Here is a 20,015-nt window from a genome sequence, read left to right as displayed (position 1 = left end):
GGTTTACAAATGCCAGTAAAGGTATTAGAGTTCCTTGATCTACCTTGAACAAATTTGCTTGATTAATTTAGAACATTTGGTATGTGTTTCAACCTTTTCACAATGCAAATCCTGAGTTAAACAAAACATTATTTGAGAAAATAACATTTTAAAGAATGATTTGCTCGGTGAAGTCAATAACCTTTAGGACACTTTACTACCTTAACTACCTTTATTTATATTTTAACCATCTAGTAACTTTACAAATAAGCAAAAAAAAAAAAAATCAAATCAGCTCTGTCCAGATTTTGATCCAAAAGAGGTTGTTTGAGTTTCCCTGATAAATCTCTTTCCCAGGTTATCGAAACCATGACAAGAAGAAAAACCACAAATATGACTCAAAGTCCCGGATGAGAAAGAAACCAGTGGGTAGGGAGAGAGAAATTGGAGGCAGCACAAGACGAGTTGGGAGTCGATTATCAAGTCAGCGTCCATCACGTTCTCACAGTGACGATGAGGAGGATGAGGGTGTCCCAGCCAGCTATCACACAGTGTCATTACAGGTTAGTCAAGATGTAAGTACAATAGCACTCTTGCCTTCTACATTTATTTATAAAATCTCAACAACTTCTCTTTTGACACATCTGTCCTCTCTTAAATGCTACAGTTTCTCTCTCCACAAAAATGACTATAAGGGCCCTTTTATCTGATATTGGAGCATTGCACCCTCTAGCCATTATATTGACCAAAGGAAAAATAAGAACACTGCATCCTTCCTGATACTATTCCATCTGTCTTTTACTTGTAGATTATTTTCTGTGTCTGATGACAGTTTAATACTCCTATTATGTCAGGGCCCTGCTTGTTGGCTTTAAAGAAAGTAATTAACTTAACTATCTGTTGAATACCACAAGTTTTATGTTCAAAATAAAAGCTTTCAGACCAATATCCTTATGTTGATCAACAATCCCTGCCTATTTGGTTGGCTGCATTACATCCTCAGTAAATCACCCAGTTCTGTAGAAGTACAGTTAAACTCGCAATTAACAGCAGCGGGTCTTGAGGACTGATATTGGGCTCAACTGATTTAAAGTCTCAAGGCATAACATAACAATGACAGGTGATGAGAAAACATTTGATATTAATTATATGACAGTGGGTGTGACAAATTAATATGGAAAATAACAATGTATTGTTAGAGTCAAAATGTTGAAAAAATAAAAACCGCCCAAGCCAACTTTAACAATGTCCAAGTAGAATTTGTCACAAATTAATATTTGTATATTGAATAATTTATATTGAGCAACCTTTTCACAGCTGGAATATTTGTGGACTTTTTTTCAATCTGCAGTTTTCTGGACCAAGTAAAGTGTACTAACACAGGACACCCTAAAATTGCCATGTTTAAGAAAGAGAGGGGGAAAAAGAGAAATGTTTTTCTGCCTTTAACCCATCTCTTAGGGAGCAGTGGGAAGTGTTCATAGCACCTAAGGAGCAATCTGGGGTTAAAGGTCTTGCTCAGGGACCCATAGTAGTATTCTGGGGGGATCGAACCAGGCACCTATGAACATAAGCACACTGCTCTAACCACTTAGCTCACCATTTCCCTAGATTGCAAACTGCAATCCTGCCTTGGTGTTATGATCATATTCACTGCTAAAACATACAGTTAGATGCAACACTGTATCACTAAAACTGAATGTTACTGCAGATGGGCTGCACTCCTTCAGGGTACCAATATTCCCCATGGCAGCATGTGCCTTCAGCAGTGAAACACAACTAGGCATATTATAAAAATCAGGAATTCTTTGGGGAAAAACACATATTTACTGCGATTTGAAGCTTAATAGGCAAGAGATTTTAGCTAAAATAAATGTTTGACTGTTTTTCTGCAGCTTAGTACAAGAGTTGTCTGTTGCTGCCCTTCTGCAACTACATTTTGAAAATGTTGCAATTGATCTAAGCATATTTGTTTTTCTCTTTAGAATCCTGCGATATTTGTCACGGTGTTATGCAAAGTTTCTGATTCCTGAAAGCATGTGTGATGTAACTGTTCTGTTGGTGTCCAAGCAGCTGTTGGACCTGATGCACACCCTTCACACCCGGGCCGCCAGCATCTACAGCTCCTGGGCAGAGGAACAGCACCATCTAGAGCCCTCTGGCAAAAAGATAGAAGCTGACTCTCAAACTTTGTGGACCAGCTGCTGGTGCCCACTACTGCAAGGTGAGACACCACTACTTTATCCCGAAGTTGGACAGAAATAGATTTTAAGTCCTTCTTTGTTTGTAAGAAGACATACAAGAGATTTGATTAATACATAGGAGCAGTTTGAAAACACTAACCATGGACTCCATCAGAGCTTGTCATTGGAGTTGTTGACCACCATCTCTACATATGCTGCTGCTCAGAAGAATTCCCAGTGCTGTCTACCTTGAACCTTTAACGTTGGGACACACTGCACAACTTTCATAGTCTTCACAGAATTTTGAAAAATAATTAGAGTTCACTCTAACATAAAAGCCTGGTTTCAGCAGAGTTGTGCTTCACAACTGACCGGGGACCATACACTGTGCAACTGGCTTGCTGAGGGTTCAAACCCCATCAACCCATGGAATTCAAGATGTGGACCATGCTCATTGTTTTGGCAATGTTTGTACATAGCTAACAAGCTATTGGAACAATATTTATAAACAGTTAACAGATGTATTAGGGTACTCATTACCCAAAACATGTACATTTCTCTATTTTGGACATTTATCACAAGGAGACATACTTGGACATCTATTTAAACAAACAATCTTCTGGAAGCTACAAATAAGGCCATTATAATGAATTGGTACAAAGTGATTTACAAGATGGAGAGACTGACTTACATTATAAGACTACAACTGAAGTGTGAAAAGTTGTGGAGAAATTGGACAACATATAACAAATTGCAAAATTAGAGGCATGGAACACCTGACACTATATTCTGTAAGTTCCATAGAATTGTCTTTTATTGTTTTTAAAGTAAAAAGTGAAAAAATTAAATTGCAAAGGAGACAGTATGAAGGTCAAAGGAACATACCACTGGGTGGCAGTAATGTCCTCTTTATCCCACAAATACCCATGGGAAAATCTTGAAGCTTTTTTTTTTTTGCTTGTAAGATGGTTTTGCTAGCTTTGTAATGACTTTTGGTGTTGGCTTTATTCTAAAGCATGTATTTTTTCTATCTTAGGAGACTTAAGAGAATTAATGTTTGGAATTTATTGTGTTACCAAAACTTTAGAATCAGTGATAAATACAATATAAAAGTTTTAACATATTTTATTCAAGAAATGTTAGTTGTTTAGATTTTTTTATGGAAAAGAGCAGTACTGTATAATAACAAGCAAATTCCAAAAAAAGAAACTGTTGGCAGCAGAATTCAAATATACTTGTACATTGTTTACCTGAGACTTCGGTCGGGTTGGTTCCCATAACACAATTACAGACTCTTTCTCCATCTCCCTCTTACACTAGATTCTTGGGCCAACGTGCTCTACTGACTGTACCCAAACTACTGCAGACAAATTACAGACTTTTTCTTACTGAAATTCGGGGTGATTGTTTATTGTGTCCCCAGCTTAGGGGTCACTCCTAGTGTTTCCTTGAATTTAAAGATATTTAATGAAATGGCTTATTGTAACCAGCATTAGAAAATATTCCTTTTGATTTAACAAATGAAAATGCAACAATCATCTTAATTATATGACCTCTGTTTCATGATAAGACTAAATGATTATATCTGTTTTTGGTTGCACTCTCCAGGAATTGCTTGGCTATGCTGCGATGCCAGGCGACAAGTCCGCATGCAGGCCCTCACTTACCTCCAAAGAGCACTGCTTGTCCATGATCTGCAGGCACTTGATGCGGCTGAGTGGGAGTCCTGCTTCAACAAGGTGAAAAACACAAAGAATTTGTTATAACAGGCAACAATGTTAAATTATAGTGAAGGATATTAGAAACCATGCAACCTTTCCCTACTCAGTTGAGACTGAAATTTAAGAGCGAAATTGATCGTGTCTATTTACAGGTGCTTTTTCCACTGCTGACTAAGCTACTGGACAACATCAGTCCAGCAGATGTGGGTGGTATGGAGGAGACCAGAATGAGAGCCTGCACACTGCTGTCAAAGGTTTGCAGCCACTCATCCTGTAGCACTCCCTATTAGCAGCAGTCATGGTACATATTTTCTGTGAATGACATTTCAGGAGTTCATTTCAGTTAAAGTCAGTCCTAACAAACCTATTCTATTTGTGGTGCTGTCCGTCCCGGTTGTCTCTCCTATTAAATGTCTTTGTTGCACTCTTTTGTTAATGTTTTTCTCAACTGATGTGGAATACTGTCCTCCTTGAAAGTTTAGTTGGGTTTTTTTTTTTGGACATTTGCTTTGTTGTGTAACCACAGCAACTAGTTGGTTTTGTACAACCATGATCAGCTGATTAACATTTCAAAAGATGAAATAATACTTTAACCACATCCACAAATCCCAGTGGGCTGAAAAAGAGGTGCAGAAGATGCAGACCAGGAGCAAGAAGAAGAGAGAGAAGGGGGACATTTAATTCATGTCTTCTATGGATTATTATGGGCAATGTGAGATCTTTGGTAAACAAATTGTATAAACTCCAAGCCTTAACATGGACTCAGGCAGAAGACTGGGAATCCAGTATTATGTGTTTCACTGAAACATGGCTGCAGGATCATATCCCCAACTCCAATGTCTATCTGCCAGGTTTTCTGATCATACAAGCAGACAGAGATCTAGAGAGGGAAGAGCAAAGTTGGTGGATTGGTAGTGATGGGGAAAACCACATGGTGTCTGTCATCCAGGACATGTCCCTGTGAATATTGAAGTTTTAGTAGTGAGTTTTTATCCATATTTTTTACCCTGAGAGTTCAACTGTGCTACCTTGGCAACCGTCTACGTTCCTCCAACTGCTGTTGCCGACAGTGCATGTGATGTCATCAGCTCAGTGGTGCATTGTTATGGGAAATGTAGATGGAATTCTAAGCAAAGATAACTGAGTTCCCATATCACTAAATGAAGAGACGGCGGTAATATAGTTCCAGCACTTTTATTGAGAAACAGAGCAGAGATCACATAGATGGAAAGTAATCGCACCCCACGGTCCTGCTGCAGTCTGCGTCTGCCCTGTCTCTGCCTGTCTCGCTTTTCCGGCTTCCCATAATACTGCACAGTGAGTGGCCTTGGCCTGAGACATAACAAAGACAGTCTATCATAGACAATAATTATTCTACGCAGCATTCAGCCTTGCACTTAGCAACAGTGGATCTTATACACAGACATCTTGTCTCCAGGCCTCCTCTGCCCGAGTGGTGTGAGGCCGTAGTGACTTCAGAATAATAATTCATATAACATGCATAACCCACAGACACAACATCAAAATTCTTTTCTGGTAATATCTGTTGATTTTTAATCATGCCTAATTTTCTGTTACCCTTCCAACTTTTCAACATCTACTCTGGACTTGTTTTATGCAAATGTAAAGGACTCATTTATCTCTAAAGCAAAGCCTCCTCTTGGCAAATCAGATCACAATCTGTTTTTTCTGTGCTCAGAATAAAAGCCTCTTTTTCAAAGGCAACACGCATTACAGAGAACTGTGATGACATGATCACAGAAAGCCCTCAAGGGTTGTTTTGAGGCAACAGACTGGGATGCACTGTGCCTGCCACATGTAGAAGACATAAATACCATGCCTGAATGTATAACTGACTATAAACTTCTGTGTGGATAACAGTATCCCCACCAGAACAGTGGGATGCTTCCTCAACAACAAACCCTGGATTACCAGTGACCTGAAGAAAGTGCTGAATGAGGTTAAAAAAGAAATAAAAGACAAAATAAAGTGGTTGATCATCAGCAGCAGCATCATCAGAATAATTCGATGAATCCTGGTTCACTGCAGATCTGAATTAAAGAACCAAAGCTCATCTTAAAGAATGTGAATTGAGGTTAAATTAGCTTAACTAATTAACTAATTGTTTCAACCCATTCACAATGCAAATCTTGAGTTAAACAAAACATTATTTGATGAAATAACATTTTAAAGAATGATATTCTCAGTAAACTTTTAGGACACTTGATTTTATTAATGCGATTATCTCTCCGGGAGCTAGGGGTTGCTGTAGAGATTGGTCGCTAAAATCGGCTAATCCTAAACTTAAACAAAACACCTTTAAATCTACATTAATATTCCATATTAATGCAATGATAATGGTAGTATTATTATCGAACGATGGTGGAGCGAAACAAAACAAACCTTATGTTTGAAACGTTCATAGTCACATATCTGGGAAGAGCGAATGGTACCAGAAGCTAATAGCAATTTTAAAAAGTTTCGGCTTTATTTTGGTCGTAATGAGTGAACCGGATAACATAAACATTAATATCCCATCAATGCATAAAACCCTTGTGGAGTTAACGTTTGTTATAACCACGAAAACACACTCGCATTACACCAGGATAGGCCTGATTCCAAGAAGCTAGCGGGAGCTACGTCGGTTAGCTGTTTAAAAACACCATGTGACGAATTATGTAAACCTTCTAAATAAACCATTTAACTTTCCCTGTTTGTTTCTCTGCCAAACCTGTCGGTGTCACGCATAAGTTCTGTTCACTTCGGTCATCGAAGGGAGAGCAGTGGTCCAGGAAAACGATGGTTAGTTCAGCAGCGGGCTAGCTGCTATGAGCTAGCCGAAACATGGTCGGGGTTTGCCGGTCCGAGGTCCTGCATGCAGTCTCTAATTCGGTTTGCAGCGGGCAATTTCAGCTCAGCTCTTGTCTCACCTTGGTCTGGTGAGGATAGGAGACCGCTCTGTGCCGTCTCGCGTCAGCTTTCCTGCAACAGCTGACAAAAATAAACAAAGCTGTTTTGGCATTCTTTACTTTAGCGGCTGGTTGCACAGAAGTGAGACTGCACACTTAGCTTCAATGTAGTCGACAGATTTCCAAACTCAGTCGGGTCCTCCGCTCCATAGAGGACAAGGAGAATCTCCCCCTTTTGTCGATCCATTGAAGCAACCAGAGATGAGTTTCACAGAAATTTTACTCAGCTTGTGAGCCTTTGAGTCCCATGAGGCCCCATGCATGGCTGGCTGGTCCCCCAGGGTAGACACTCTCCTTGGGAGTCCCAGGAAGAAGTGGAAAGAGTGTGAGGAGTGGTCTAGGCTCATAGCAGGCACCCTGCTGAGAGAGGCTGTATCTGCATGGATGTGTGAAATTCCTTTGCTCACAACCCCTCCCGACTTCTCCCCCATGGTACATGTTCCCAAATTTAATCTGAATTCTAGTCCATGGCTAGATGGCACAACACTTTGGAGTATACAAAAGGAACTTAAAGTAACAATGTCTTGTATGTCTGTCTAATACATTCATGCAATTGCACAGTATTTTTTAGTATTTTATTATATATCAGCATCTCTATTCTCGACACCTAAGGTAGGACAGTAATTTTAATCTATTGTATCACATTGCAACAGGCCAGTATACCACACGCTGGGTAACCTCTTTGGCATTGTAAAGGCCTGTGTGTATACCATCTATGCATGGCCATTAAGACGGCCTGTAGTTCTTCCTGTTTCATTCACTACGGCCCGCCTCACCCAGTTCATAGATTTGGCAGCAAAGGAAAAAAAAATATATCAGATACACTGCAATTATCAAGGGAAAGCATCAACGAAAAATATTTCCAAATTGTTATGATTAAGGGCTACCAACCTTTATGATTATAACCAACAATTGGGCTTATTACTAAACAATTAATCGACATATTTACCATAAAAGATGGATGTCTACTCAGTTGTAAGACTGAAGTAGACTTGGCGCAAGTAAATGTTTATAACCGTTAAGTATAATTGCGCATGGAGTCCCTAATCTTCAACCACAAGCAAAGGAATATAGTGCCTCTTATGTATTTGCATTAGGGCTGTCAATCGATTAAAAAAAATTAATCTAATTAATTACACACTCTGTAATTAATCTAAATTAATCGCATATAATTTTTGCTGTGAAAGTATTTAAAATATTTAAATTCAAATGATTCAATGAATAATCAGCATTAGATACATTAAAGTGCTGTTTTCAACAGCAGACAAACTAAACTAAACAGATGCCAATGTCAAACTGAACTCACGTCAACAGGAGACGTCAACTGAAATAATAATAAAAAAGATAACCTGAATTTAACAGACGTCAACATATTCCATATTCCAATCTACTTTTTAGGCTAATTATACATAATTTAGACCTAGTGCTATTTTAACAAATAAGCATTTTATTAGTTGTTATCTCTTATCTGATGTATTTCTGATGTTTGGCACTTTGTTTTACCTCGTGTTAAAGTGCTCTTTAAATAATGATGACATTCATGATGATTATGATCAGAATAAACTTTTGCATCCCCTCCCAGAAGCTGGAAAGAAAAGAGACAAAAACATTTTTCACAGCTCACTTAGTAACTCTAATATTTTAGTCTAAATACTTTAGCCTAAATATTTTAGGCTAAAATATTACACTTTTTATTTGTTTTTCTTCAATCCCTCGGTGATGTTTAGTAATTTCTGCCAAAGGCTGCAGCATTTTGATTTAATTCATCTGAATGCAGTATTTGCAAGCCATACTCTGATTGGATGGGGAAAAAAACTGTCTGTAATTGGCTTTAACTGCCGAGCGAGTGCACAGCTGGTGTTGAGCGTGAAACGAGCAGGTATGCGCGAGCAAAGTAGCGCGCGAGCAGAGATGGAACTCACCGCGAGGACAGTGGGTTGAGAAGAGTTTTTCAGACCGTGCCAGACAGGTTTTGAGCGTTGAGAGTTGTTTCGCTGCACGCTTAGATTGGTTCCTGCGCGCTCTAACAGAAGGCACGAATATCGCTACATAGTTGAGCGGCAGCGCTGTCTTCTTCTCTGTCTTCATGCGACTCCCCTGTGACTCTTTGGCACCCCCCCCAGGGGAGGCGCGCCTCACCTATTGAAAACCCCTATACGACATTGATTAATCTGCGTTATTTATTTTTTTAAATTAATTAAAATTAATGCGTTATTTTGACAGCCCTAATTCGCATTGTTAACTCAAAAAGGGGCGATTCATATTCTTAGACAATTTGATCACTGATATAAGAAAAACACAACGAGAACACAGTTAAACCAATAGTTCCCTGTTGAAGAAATTCTGTTTAATACTAATCTACATGAACACACTAACTGCTTAATACACACACATAACATGAAAGATGAAAATAAAATAAATAACAAACAGCAAAATGGTTAAACTTGGATGTAGGAGCCTTAAGCTGTAGGTCATTTTCTATCTTAAATAAGTCTTAATTAAGCATTGAATTGCATACTGGGAGACGTTGTCCGATCGGTCATTTTATAGCATAACACACATGATACAATCCTCGCGTGATTTGAGTCCAACAGCGCTGCAATGCTCCATTCTGAATCATTCCCGGTGGAATAGGGTGCCTGGCAGAAAGCGCAAGTGTGCTACAGTGCTCCCGCGATATTCACTTTCAGTGTCACAGCTGCCGTCCATCTTGCCAACTGCTGTCACTTCTGGCCGCTGCCGTCATAAAGTTGCGAAACATGTCAATGGAAAGTAAAATCTGCCTTGGTTTTTCCAGTGGAAATACTAGGCTATATACACTGCTAAATAAACAAAGGGAACACTGAAATAAAATAACACAGTCCAGATCTGAATGAATGACACATTCTTATTAAATACTTCAAACTTTACATAGTTGAATGTGCTGACAACATAATCACACAAAAATGATGAATGCAAATCAAATTTATTAACCCATGGAGGTTTGGGTTTGGTGCCACACTCAAATTTACAGTGGATAAACACACTACAGGCAGCTCCAACTTTGATGTAATGTCCTTAAAAGTGGCTCAATATCATGTGTGGCCTCCACGTGCCTGGATGACCTCCCTACAACGCCTGGGCATGCTCCTAATGATGTGGCGGATGGTTTCCTGAGGTATCTCCTCCGACATGGACTAACGCATCCACCGACGCTTGGACAGTCTGTGGTGCAATGTGCCGTTGGTGGATAGAATAAAACATGATGTCACAGTTGTGCTCAATGGGATTCAGGTCTGGGGAATGGGCATGTCAGTCCGTAGCATCAACACCTTCATCTTGCCACGTGAGCCAAGGCAAATTTATTTTTACAGCACAATTCAGTACAGAGACCATGCGGGGCAGGGGACGACGACAAGTTTTGCGCGGACCGACTGGCGGGGCAGGGGCGTGGGGGATGACGACAAGTTTTGCGCGGACCGACTCGCGGAGTGGGGGGGGATGGGCGGATCCATGTGTTTTTTCCCTGCCATTCACTATATGCACGCGCGAAAGCAACAACAAAAAAACGCGTGTTAACGTCAAATAAACATGCAAGCATATCGAGTTAGGTTTTTTTTTTTTTGGAATGTTGGCGAGGCGGTAGCATGAGTTTGAGATAGAGCGGGAAACCCTGGTGTTCTAGGTATGCAGAGTAGGCTGGAGCCAGAAGACCTGAGTGGTCTGGATGTATTTGCAAGTCTGTGATGTATTTAGGTGCTAAGCCATTTAGGGATTTATAGACTAACAGAAGTATTTTAAAGTCTATTCTCTGAGATACAGGGAGCCAGTGTAATGACTTTAGAACTGGGGTGATGTGCTCTACTTTCTTAGTCTTAGTGAGGACGCGGGCAGCAGCGTTCTGGATCAGCTGCAGCTGTCTAATCCACTTTTTAGGCAGACCTGTGAAAACACCGTTGCAGTAATCAATTCTACTAAATATAAATGCATGGATTATTTTTTCCAGATCCTTCTGAGACATTAGTCCTTTAATCCTGGAAATGTTCCTCAGGTGATAGAAAGCCGACCTTGTAATTGTCTTGAGATGCTTTTGGAGGTTCAGGTCTGAGTCCATCACTACTCCCAGATTTCGGGCCTGATCAGTGGTTCCTAGCTGAAGCGACTGAAGCTGTGTGCTAACTTTTGATCTCTTCTCTATTGGTCCAAAGATTATTACTTCAGTTTTGTTTTTATTCAATTCAATAAAGTTTTGACACATCCAGGCATTGATTTCTTCTAGGCATTTACTCAGTGCTTGAACTGGTCCATAGTCACCTGGTGACATGGTGATGTAAAGCTGTGAGTCGTCTGCATAGTTATGGTAGCTGATGTTGTTATTTTTTATTATCTGAGCTAGAGGGAGCATGTAGATATTGAAGAGGAGGGGACCCAGGATGGACCCTTGGGGAACCCCACATGTGATTTTTGTTGTCTTTGATGTAAAGTTACCTACTGATACAAAAAAGTCTCTGTCCTTAAAGTAGGATTTAAACCAGTGGAGAGCTGTACCAGAGAGGCCAACCCAGTTCTCCAGGCGTTCTAAGAGGATGGAGTGGTCGCCAGTATCAAATGCTGCACTGAGATCCTATAGTACCAGCAAGGTGGTTCTTCCACAATCTGTATTTATATGGATGTCATTAAACAATTTGATAAGGGCGGTCTCTGTACTGTGGTGAGCACGGAAACCAGACTGGAAAATGCCAAAGCGGCTGGTTGTTGTTAAGAAGGTGTTTAATTGTTGAAATACAGCTTTTTCAATAATCTTACTGATAAAGGGGAGGTTTGAGATGGGCCTATAGTTCTGGAGTAGAAGTTTGTCTAAATTATTCTTTTTCAGCAGTGGTTTGATATTTGCTGTTTTTAGGGACTGGGGGAAAACACCTGACAGAAGGGACGTGTTTATTATCTGAGTCAAATCAGACGCTATGACAGGTAAAACTTTTTTAAAGAAAGCTGTGGGTAGAACATCAAGGCAGCAGGAGGAGGAACTTAGCTGCTGAATGATCTGCTCTAAGCTTTTGTGGTTAATTTGGCTGAACTGGGACATTTTGTCAGAAGTAGTTCCAGCTGAATACAGCTTTGGTTCTGGAGTTGATATGGTAGTACAAAGTGATCCTCTAATTTTTAGGATTTTCTCAGTAAAGAAGTTAGCAAATTCATTGCAGGCCCTGGTGGAGTGGAGTTCGGAAGCCACGGACACAGGAGGATTTGTTAACCTGTCGACTGTGGAAAATAAGACACGAGCATTATTAATGTTTTTCTTAATGATCTCAGAGAAGAAAGATTCTCTTGCATTTTTCAATTGTAAGTTATATCTGTAAAGTCTCTCTTTATAGATGTCATAGTGAATCTGCAGTCTGCTCTTTCTCCACCTGTGTTCAGCTTTTCGACACTCCCTTTTTCACCTCTAACTGCTGGAGCATTTCTCCAAAGAGATTTTTTCTTTCCGGAAAGAACTTTCACTTTAACTGGAGCAAGGCAGTCAATAATGTCTGAGACTTTAGAATGAAAGTTATCTACTAGTTCATCAGCTGAGTTGCAGCCCAAGGTTGAGATAGCACAGTAAGCTTGAATAAAAGTTTCCGTGGCATTGTTTTCTTACGGTGTCCCTTTGGCTAAATGAGTCACTGGTAATTATGCTTTCAAAGGTAACAGAAAAGTGATCAGATAGGGCAACATCAGTTACATTGACGTTAGAAATCTTTAGACCTTTAGTAATGATTAAGTCTAATATGTGTCCCTGTTTGTGTGTTGGCTGTTTAACATGTTGAGTTAAACCAAAGTTCCTAAGTGTGTCACACAGTTCTTTTGCACTTCTGTCTTCAGGGTTGTCAACGTGAAAGTTGAAGTCTCCCACAATAATTAAACAGTCATAATCAACACATACCACAGACAGAAGGGTCACTAAAATCCTTAAAAAAGTTTGATGTGGACTTAGAAGGCCTGTACACATTCAGAAACATAGTTCGTACTGGGCTCTTTACCTGGAGAGCCAAATGTTCAAAAGAGTTGAATTTTCCCAAAAACACGTTTTTACACTTTAGTGCATTATTAAACAATGTTGCTACTCCTCCACCTTTCCTTTGCTATCTGCTCTCACAAAGGAAATTGTAGTTTGGAGGTGTCGACTCCATCAGTATAGCTGCTTCACTAAATTCATGCAGCCATGTTTCTGTTAAAAACATTACATCAAGATTATTGTCAATAATGAAGTCATTAATTAAAAGGGATTTTCCTGACAGAGATCTAATGTTTAATAAACCCAGTTTCTTAGTGGTTGATGATGTCTCTGTGACAGGTTGCATCTGACAGTTTATGACTTTTAAGTATTTGTTCCTGTTTATCCTTTTGTTTTTCTTATTTCTGCCACGTATTATCACAGATATTCCATAATCTCTGGCAAAAGGCCCAGGCTGATGCTGGAAACTGTCATGTCAGATAAACGTGCGGCCAGGGCCCGATCTGTATCACATCAAAGTAATTTGGAGTTCCTCAGTACCAGAGTGTTCTGTGATACGTAGAGGAGAAGGATCTGAGGCTCTGAGGCCTTTGGAAAATCCTGGTTTATTCACAGCAGAATGGCTATGTGGAGAGGATGTCATCTGTAGGCCAATCTTAAATACTTTGTTCATGTTGTGAGAAAATTCCAGAAAAGGAGCTTCTGGGTTTTGTGGAGAAGAAGGGGAGGCGGGTCCAGTCTGGACCAGTGTTCGTGACTATGGAGGTTCTTGGTCCTCTCTTTGTCCTGCTTAGATCTGGGAAGAATCCTCCTGTCTCTCTGACGACGCCTCTTTCTGCGTCATCTTTCTGGCCATCCTTATCTTGGCTTGTTCGGGCTGTACTGGGCTTATCATTTGTTTTGGCACTGGATGTACTTTGTTTTGGAACAAAGCTGATGGTGCATGGTTCACAGAATAGAAGATGTTTGAAATCAGCCGTTTTGCACCTGACCTATTTAGAGAGAAACCATTGTCGCTGAACAGATGTCTCCTCTCCCAAAAGATGTTAAAGTTGTCTATGAAGGTTACAGTTTGTTTGTTTGCATGTTTTTTCCAGCCATTTGTTTTGCATCAGAATTCTGAAAAAAATCTCATCTCCACAATTAACGGGCACGTGAGGGCCGCTGAGAAACACCCTGACATTCAGGCCATCAACTAAGTTTAACAGACAAATGTAATTCTCTTTCAATACTTCTGATTTTATTATCCGGATGACGTCCTTCAGGGCATCAGCTTGTATTATGAGTTTTTCCCAGGTCGGGCGTTCTTTCAGGACCCTTGGAAGGATTTCTGAAACATCAGACACCAGGCCACAGTTCCTGTCGTTATAAATCAACACCTCTGTGTTTTTCTTGTTACAGAAATGTTTAATACCCCTTACAGATCCATTGCATAATATCAGGGTCCTTGGCCCTGTGGCATGTCTTTTCTCTAAAGTCTTAGAACGAAAATCGTTGAGATACCTCTGATTTTTGTCCTCCTGGATTACATTTTGGAGCAGAGCGAATCTGTTTAGTAACGGAATTCCAGCATTTCCAACAGGTTTACTCCTATCATTTGTTTTGAGAACAGTCCGCTGTTCTTTCGCTTGTCTTGGGACATCTCTCTGTAGTCTCGGTCAGTTTTCTTTGTCTAGGTGTGGGGTTTGTTGATCCTTTGGTCTTGCACCCAGAGTGGTCCAGGGATTCTCATTTTCCTCAGGGATCTGTTTGTTCGCTGAGTCGCTGGGCTGGTGGTCGCCGTTCGGAATCACAGGCAGGGTTGTTTCATTTCCATGCGCGGCGTTTACATCATAATTCACTTCGAGTCGACAGATTTTCTGTTCCATAACAGCTATCTTCTGTAAAAGCTTGTCAAAGTCCATTGTGGTGAAGGAAGGCATCTTTCCAAAATCAAAATCAAAAACTAAGTAAAAGAAAATAAATAAAATAACTAAATCCAACTTTCTGTGGTTTAGTTTAAGAGATAAAAAGGAAATAAAAAGTAAAAGGCAGGAAAATGCAAGCAAGCAGAGAGCAAAGAAAAAAGCGTCCTAACAGGCAGAGAGGCGGAGGCAGTATTGTCTAGCATTGTCTTGCATCAGGAGGAACCCTGGGCCAACTGCACCAGCATATGGTCTTACAATGTGTCTGAGGGTCTCATATCTTAGGATCTCATCTCTGTACCTGTGCAGCCCCCCAAAGAAATGCCAACCCACACCATTACTGACCCAGTGCCAAACCGGTCATGCTGGTGGATGTTTGAGGCAGCAGAACATTTTCCACAGCGTCTCCAGACTCTGTCACATGTGCTCAGTGCTTGCATTGATGTGCCATCCTGGATGAGCTGCACTACCTGAGCCACTTGTGTGGGGTTGTAGACTCCGTCTCATGCTACCACTTGAGTGAAAGCACTGCCAGCATTCAAAAGTGACCAAAACATTAGCCAGGAAGCATAGGAACTGGGAAGTGCTCTGTGGTCACCACCTACAGAACCACTCCTTTATTGGGGGTATATTACTAGTTCCACCTGTCTATTCCATTTGCCCAACAGCATGTGAAATTGATTGTCAATCAGTGGTTTTTCTTAAGTGGATAGTTTGATTTCACAGTAGTGTGATTGACTTGGAGTTATATTGTGTTTAAGTGTTCTCTTTAATTAAATTATAATTATTTATATAGCGCCAATTCATGAAACATGTCATCTCAAGGCACTTTCCAAAATCAAATTCAATCAGATTATACAGATTGGTTAAAAAATGTCCTATATAAGGGAGCCTAGTTGATTGCATCAAGTATTGACAAGCAGCATTCCCTCCTGAAAAAGCATAAAGATACAGGGATAGTCGTCTGCATTGTCCATGGCTTTGCAGCAATCCCTCATACTGAAAGCATGAAACGACCGTGGAAAGAAAAACTCCCCTTTAACGGGAAGGAAAAACCTCCAGCAGAACCAGGCTCAGTATGAACGGTCATCTGCCTCGACCGACTGGGGGTTAGAGTGCCTAATTGAAATGCAATTTTCTCCAGAGCTGTTTTTGCGACAGTGGCACAAGAGTTATGGAGTTTGTCCGCTAACTGGTGGTACCGGTTCAATCCCCCACTCTGACCTTTTAAGTCTCTGTGTCCTTGAGCACAACACTTCAACAGCATTGCCTGCAGGAGGTGGTCAGAGGGCTCAGTGACGCCGATTAATGGCAGCCTTGCTTTTGTCAGTCACACATCATGATAGGATTAATTGACTGGGTGATCATGTGGTTTTCTTTTAATCTGAATAGATTTCAATCCAATCGTGAAATTCTGTGCATATAAAGCTGTGCAATAGCTATTGTGGGGTATAAAACTTTATTCTAGGAAAATTAATTTTGAAAGGAGGGAAATAGTAGACAAAAACATCATGAATAAAAGAATGGAAATAAGGAATATGATAAAAAGAACTCCATTAACATTAGTGAAATCTAAGGTAATTATGTAGGTATGGTAACATATACATCTAAAATTAAAAAAAGCTTTTCTTAATTTTTTTTTATTTTTTAAGGTCTTCCTGCAGCACCTTTCACCTCTACTTTCCCTGCCCACCTTCGCTGCCCTCTGGCTTACCATTCTGGATTTCATGGACAAGTATATGCATGCAGGGTCCAGTGATTTACTGGTGAGGATAGTAACAACACACAAACATAGTTTTTTCTTCTATGCAGTTAATTACTGTCACCTAATAAGAAATATAGTTTTGATGAGTTGGTACTGAGTGGTAGAGTACCACAGTAATATTACTTTTTTGCATTGTTTATTTATGTTTCTGTGTAGCTGGAGGCAATTCCAGAGTCTCTAAAGAACATGCTACTAGTGATGGACACTGCAGGGATTTTCCGCAGCTCTGACTCTAAGACTGGATACTCAGACCTGTGGGAAATAACATGGGAACGTATTGTGTGCTTTCTTCCAAACCTGAGGGAAGAACTCTTCAAACAGACAGTTATACCAGGTACTAAGTTCTGGACACTTTTTAATCAGGAAAAACATGCTTCATAAGAATGAGCCATCCTTTGCCAAAACTAGATTTGATCAACAGCAAACAGGCTTTTGTCTATGTTGGCAGTTCGCACTTGAGCAATCTGTAGTTGGAGTGCTGCAGTTACTAAAGGATGCTACTACAGGCTGCTCAAGTGTGAGTTGCCGTAAATGACAGACTCCTGGAAAGGTGTCATTATGGATTCAGAAAAACTGAGCGAAAGCCTGGTTGCCTCCAATTTATGCCTGTTTGATGTTGTCATGACGCAGATAACTGAGGCTTTGCAAAGGAAACTAGATTTGATATTTACAGCATGCTCCCTGTTTGATTTGGTTTGTTTATGGAGTGAATTTTGTTCCATTATTCAAGCAAAGAACACCTTTTGTAAATGTAAATTTGAAGAAAAAAAATGCAATCCCGATGGTTGAAGATAGTTGTAGAGTGACAATATCTATGTTTACATGGACAAACGTAATTGGAATAAAGGGCTGATTGGTATAAAAATGCATCATGTAAACAACCCAATCAAAATATTGTGATCGGATTAGGCTTTATTTCAGACTTAGTTTTACGAATTGTATTCTTTTCAAACTGCGTTTTACAGATCACATTCTCTTCACTTCTCTCTCTTGACACGCACATTGACCAATCAAAATATCGTTACTATGCAGACCACTAGAAATGCGACTTCGCTCCTCACTCCAGAGGAGCAAAATTTTTGCTTTTATTCTGCTTTTATTGTCCTATATTTTATTCATGTAAAGCACTTTGCATTGTCTTTGTACTGAAAAGTGCCAAACAAATACAAATAAATTTGCCTTTCTCCCAGAAGAGAAGGGAATGTGATCTGTAAAATGCAATTTGTAAAACTTAATCTAAAAAAGAGAAATGTAGAGAACTAAAATAGAAAATTTTAAATCTGTAAAAAAAAGGATATAATTTGAAAATATGTTTTAGCATTTGTTAATAAAATACAATCTGAGATAGCAGTTACTCTCAAAACCTTTTTTTATTTTTTATTAAGAAGTTTTTTAAAGTTTAATTTCTGAATTCCATTTTTTATTTCCATTTAAAGAACTTTTTTTCAAATTTCTATTTACAAACGTGTTCTTGCTTGCAACAATATCGGAACAAAGGTCACTCCATATTTTTCTACTATTCGAAATATTTTTCCACTGTTGGAGCTTAACCTCTGTAGTAAATCTTTAACATTTCAATATGCGATTGAATGGAATTATTTTGTACTGTTAGTTGTAATAGTTAAACTCTTGATGATAGGTGTTGTAGTGAAGTGGCTTTTTGATCTGTACATTTTAGTTACTGAGCAGTATATGTTTTTTGTGAGGTTCTGTCTTTAGTGATAGATTGTCATCCAAGAGACTAATGAATGTTTAAATACTTTTTAGCACTTTTAATGTCATGTCAAAAAACTTCCATAGATTATCCAGATAAAACTTTCCCATTTCTTATGTTTTACCCACTTTAGACCAGGTTTCTCCAGCAAAGCACATTGTATTTGAATAGAGTTTTCTTATAATGTGACATGATCCTCAGATGAACTGATGTTTATTATCAATCTCTGTTGTTAAAGATTCAGCTCCAAGTCCCCAAGCTGAGCAAGTGCTGTCAACATCCACAGCTGAACAACCTTTATCTCCTTTGATGGCGCCACCTCTTTCCCAGCCTCCCTCCCCGGTCATGATGCCAGTAACGCAAGCAGAGACTTCAGTTTCCAGCAGTCAAGAGTCAACTCAAGAGCATCAATTAGCTAGTGCCAATGGTAAACATTTCATCACAAAGGATTCCTAGCACACAAAAGCTTTTAGATAACTACTGTAGAAAAACACTAATATTTAGACTACAAAATACTTTTGTCTTGTAGGACCAGATTGCTCATCTCCAGCTCCTGCCTCGAAATCTCCGCCTCCATCACCAAGCACATCTCCCGCCCGCTCTCCATCACCTCCAAGTCAGCCCCCCCTCATTCTGCAGCCATTAGCTTCTCCGCTGCAGGTGGGAGTCCCACCCATGCCTCTTCCAATCATCTTGAACCCTGCATTGATCGAGGCCACATCTCCTGTGCCACTGCTTCCTGGGTCCAAACCTGCTAGTCCCACTGATGAGTTCCAGTAACAGAAGTTCACCTGACTTAAGGCTCACTACGTCCATGGCAGGAGAGCCAACTGCTTAACATATTAGAGTGTTGCAGCTTGTTTAGGTGTACATAAGGGACACTGTTCAAATGTGCAGGTTGTTTGGTTTGTGCTCTTTCTGTGTGTATTTTCTAATCCTATTGAATGAAATACTAACAGACAGTTGTGTAGTAAACTCACTCTGATGCAGGATTATGGCACTCAAAAAACAAAAGTTTTTGGGTATTTTGTTCTGTCCACACAATCCACACAAACATAATTTACTTGCTGTTTTCCAACTGTTTTAAAGTTATGACATCATGCGTATTTTAGACTGAGACAATAAAATTAACAGACTGAGTATTTCTGAAGTTTTTATTTTCAGGCATTACAATGTGGCTTTAGTTTTCAGGGAGTGGCGTTCTTCTAATTTTCAAACTTTTCTGTGATGTAAAGAATTGTCTAATCGCAAAGAAAATATCAATTTACTTGAAGAGTTAAACCAAAATATTTAGTGAACATTATTGTTTTGGTACTAATAATGAATGTCATCCTCTCTCTAAATTTAGTTAAAATCTATCCACATATTTTAAGGGGGGGGGGGGCGTATTTATTAATTTTTTTGTTAACTAGGGAGTTCGTCCTGTAACTGGCAGATTGCCGGTTCGACCCCCATGCTCTGACCGTCTCAGTCATTGTGTCCCTATACAAGGGAAGAGGAGAGACGGCCCCAGGGAAACCCTCCAACAGCCACAATGACGAAGCCCCGGGGAGCTGCGGGGACGAGCCTGTGGACTCCTACGGCAGCCAGCTGGGCACTCAGGGACCCGAGACACCCAGGGGTGCCCCGCCCCCCGGTGGGGCCCCTGACTGAGCCACGGGGGGCCAGGCCCCGTGAAGCAGCCACCAGGAGCAAGACGGCACCCGCCCGGGCACCCAGCCCTGGACAGAGAGTACCACCAATGCACCACCGGGGGGATGGGCTCCACACTTAGTGGAGACATGAGATGTCCTGGGAGAGGGG

At 40.2% G+C, this 20,015-nt stretch overlaps 1 protein-coding gene across 3 annotated transcripts in view; it reads left to right on the top strand.

The window, feature by feature from the left end:
- gbf1 (golgi brefeldin A resistant guanine nucleotide exchange factor 1) overlaps positions 1–19,352 on the top strand; it is a 237,306-nt gene extending 217,954 nt beyond the window's left edge. For 2 of the 3 annotated variants that reach the window (XM_036130640.1, XM_036130638.1), the window contains 8 exons: positions 337–554; positions 2,053–2,203; positions 3,771–3,901; positions 4,036–4,137; positions 16,386–16,499; positions 16,655–16,832; positions 18,451–18,639; positions 18,742–19,352. In XM_036130640.1, coding sequence (XP_035986533.1) covers positions 337–554; positions 2,053–2,203; positions 3,771–3,901; positions 4,036–4,137; positions 16,386–16,499; positions 16,655–16,832; positions 18,451–18,639; positions 18,742–18,992 — 1,334 coding nt within the window. In that variant the 3' untranslated portion in view covers positions 18,993–19,352. The remainder of the gene's footprint in view (positions 1–336; positions 555–2,052; positions 2,204–3,770; positions 3,902–4,035; positions 4,138–16,385; positions 16,500–16,654; positions 16,833–18,450; positions 18,640–18,741) is intronic. The other variant, XM_036130639.1, reaches the window with a different exon arrangement.
- Positions 19,353–20,015: the final 663 nt, after the last annotated feature.

This window comes from Fundulus heteroclitus, unplaced genomic scaffold (assembly GCF_011125445.2).
Source record: "Fundulus heteroclitus isolate FHET01 unplaced genomic scaffold, MU-UCD_Fhet_4.1 scaffold_37, whole genome shotgun sequence".
Taxonomy (NCBI): Eukaryota; Metazoa; Chordata; class Actinopteri; order Cyprinodontiformes; family Fundulidae; genus Fundulus; species Fundulus heteroclitus.
This window is presented reverse-complemented; position numbering and strand designations above follow the sequence as displayed.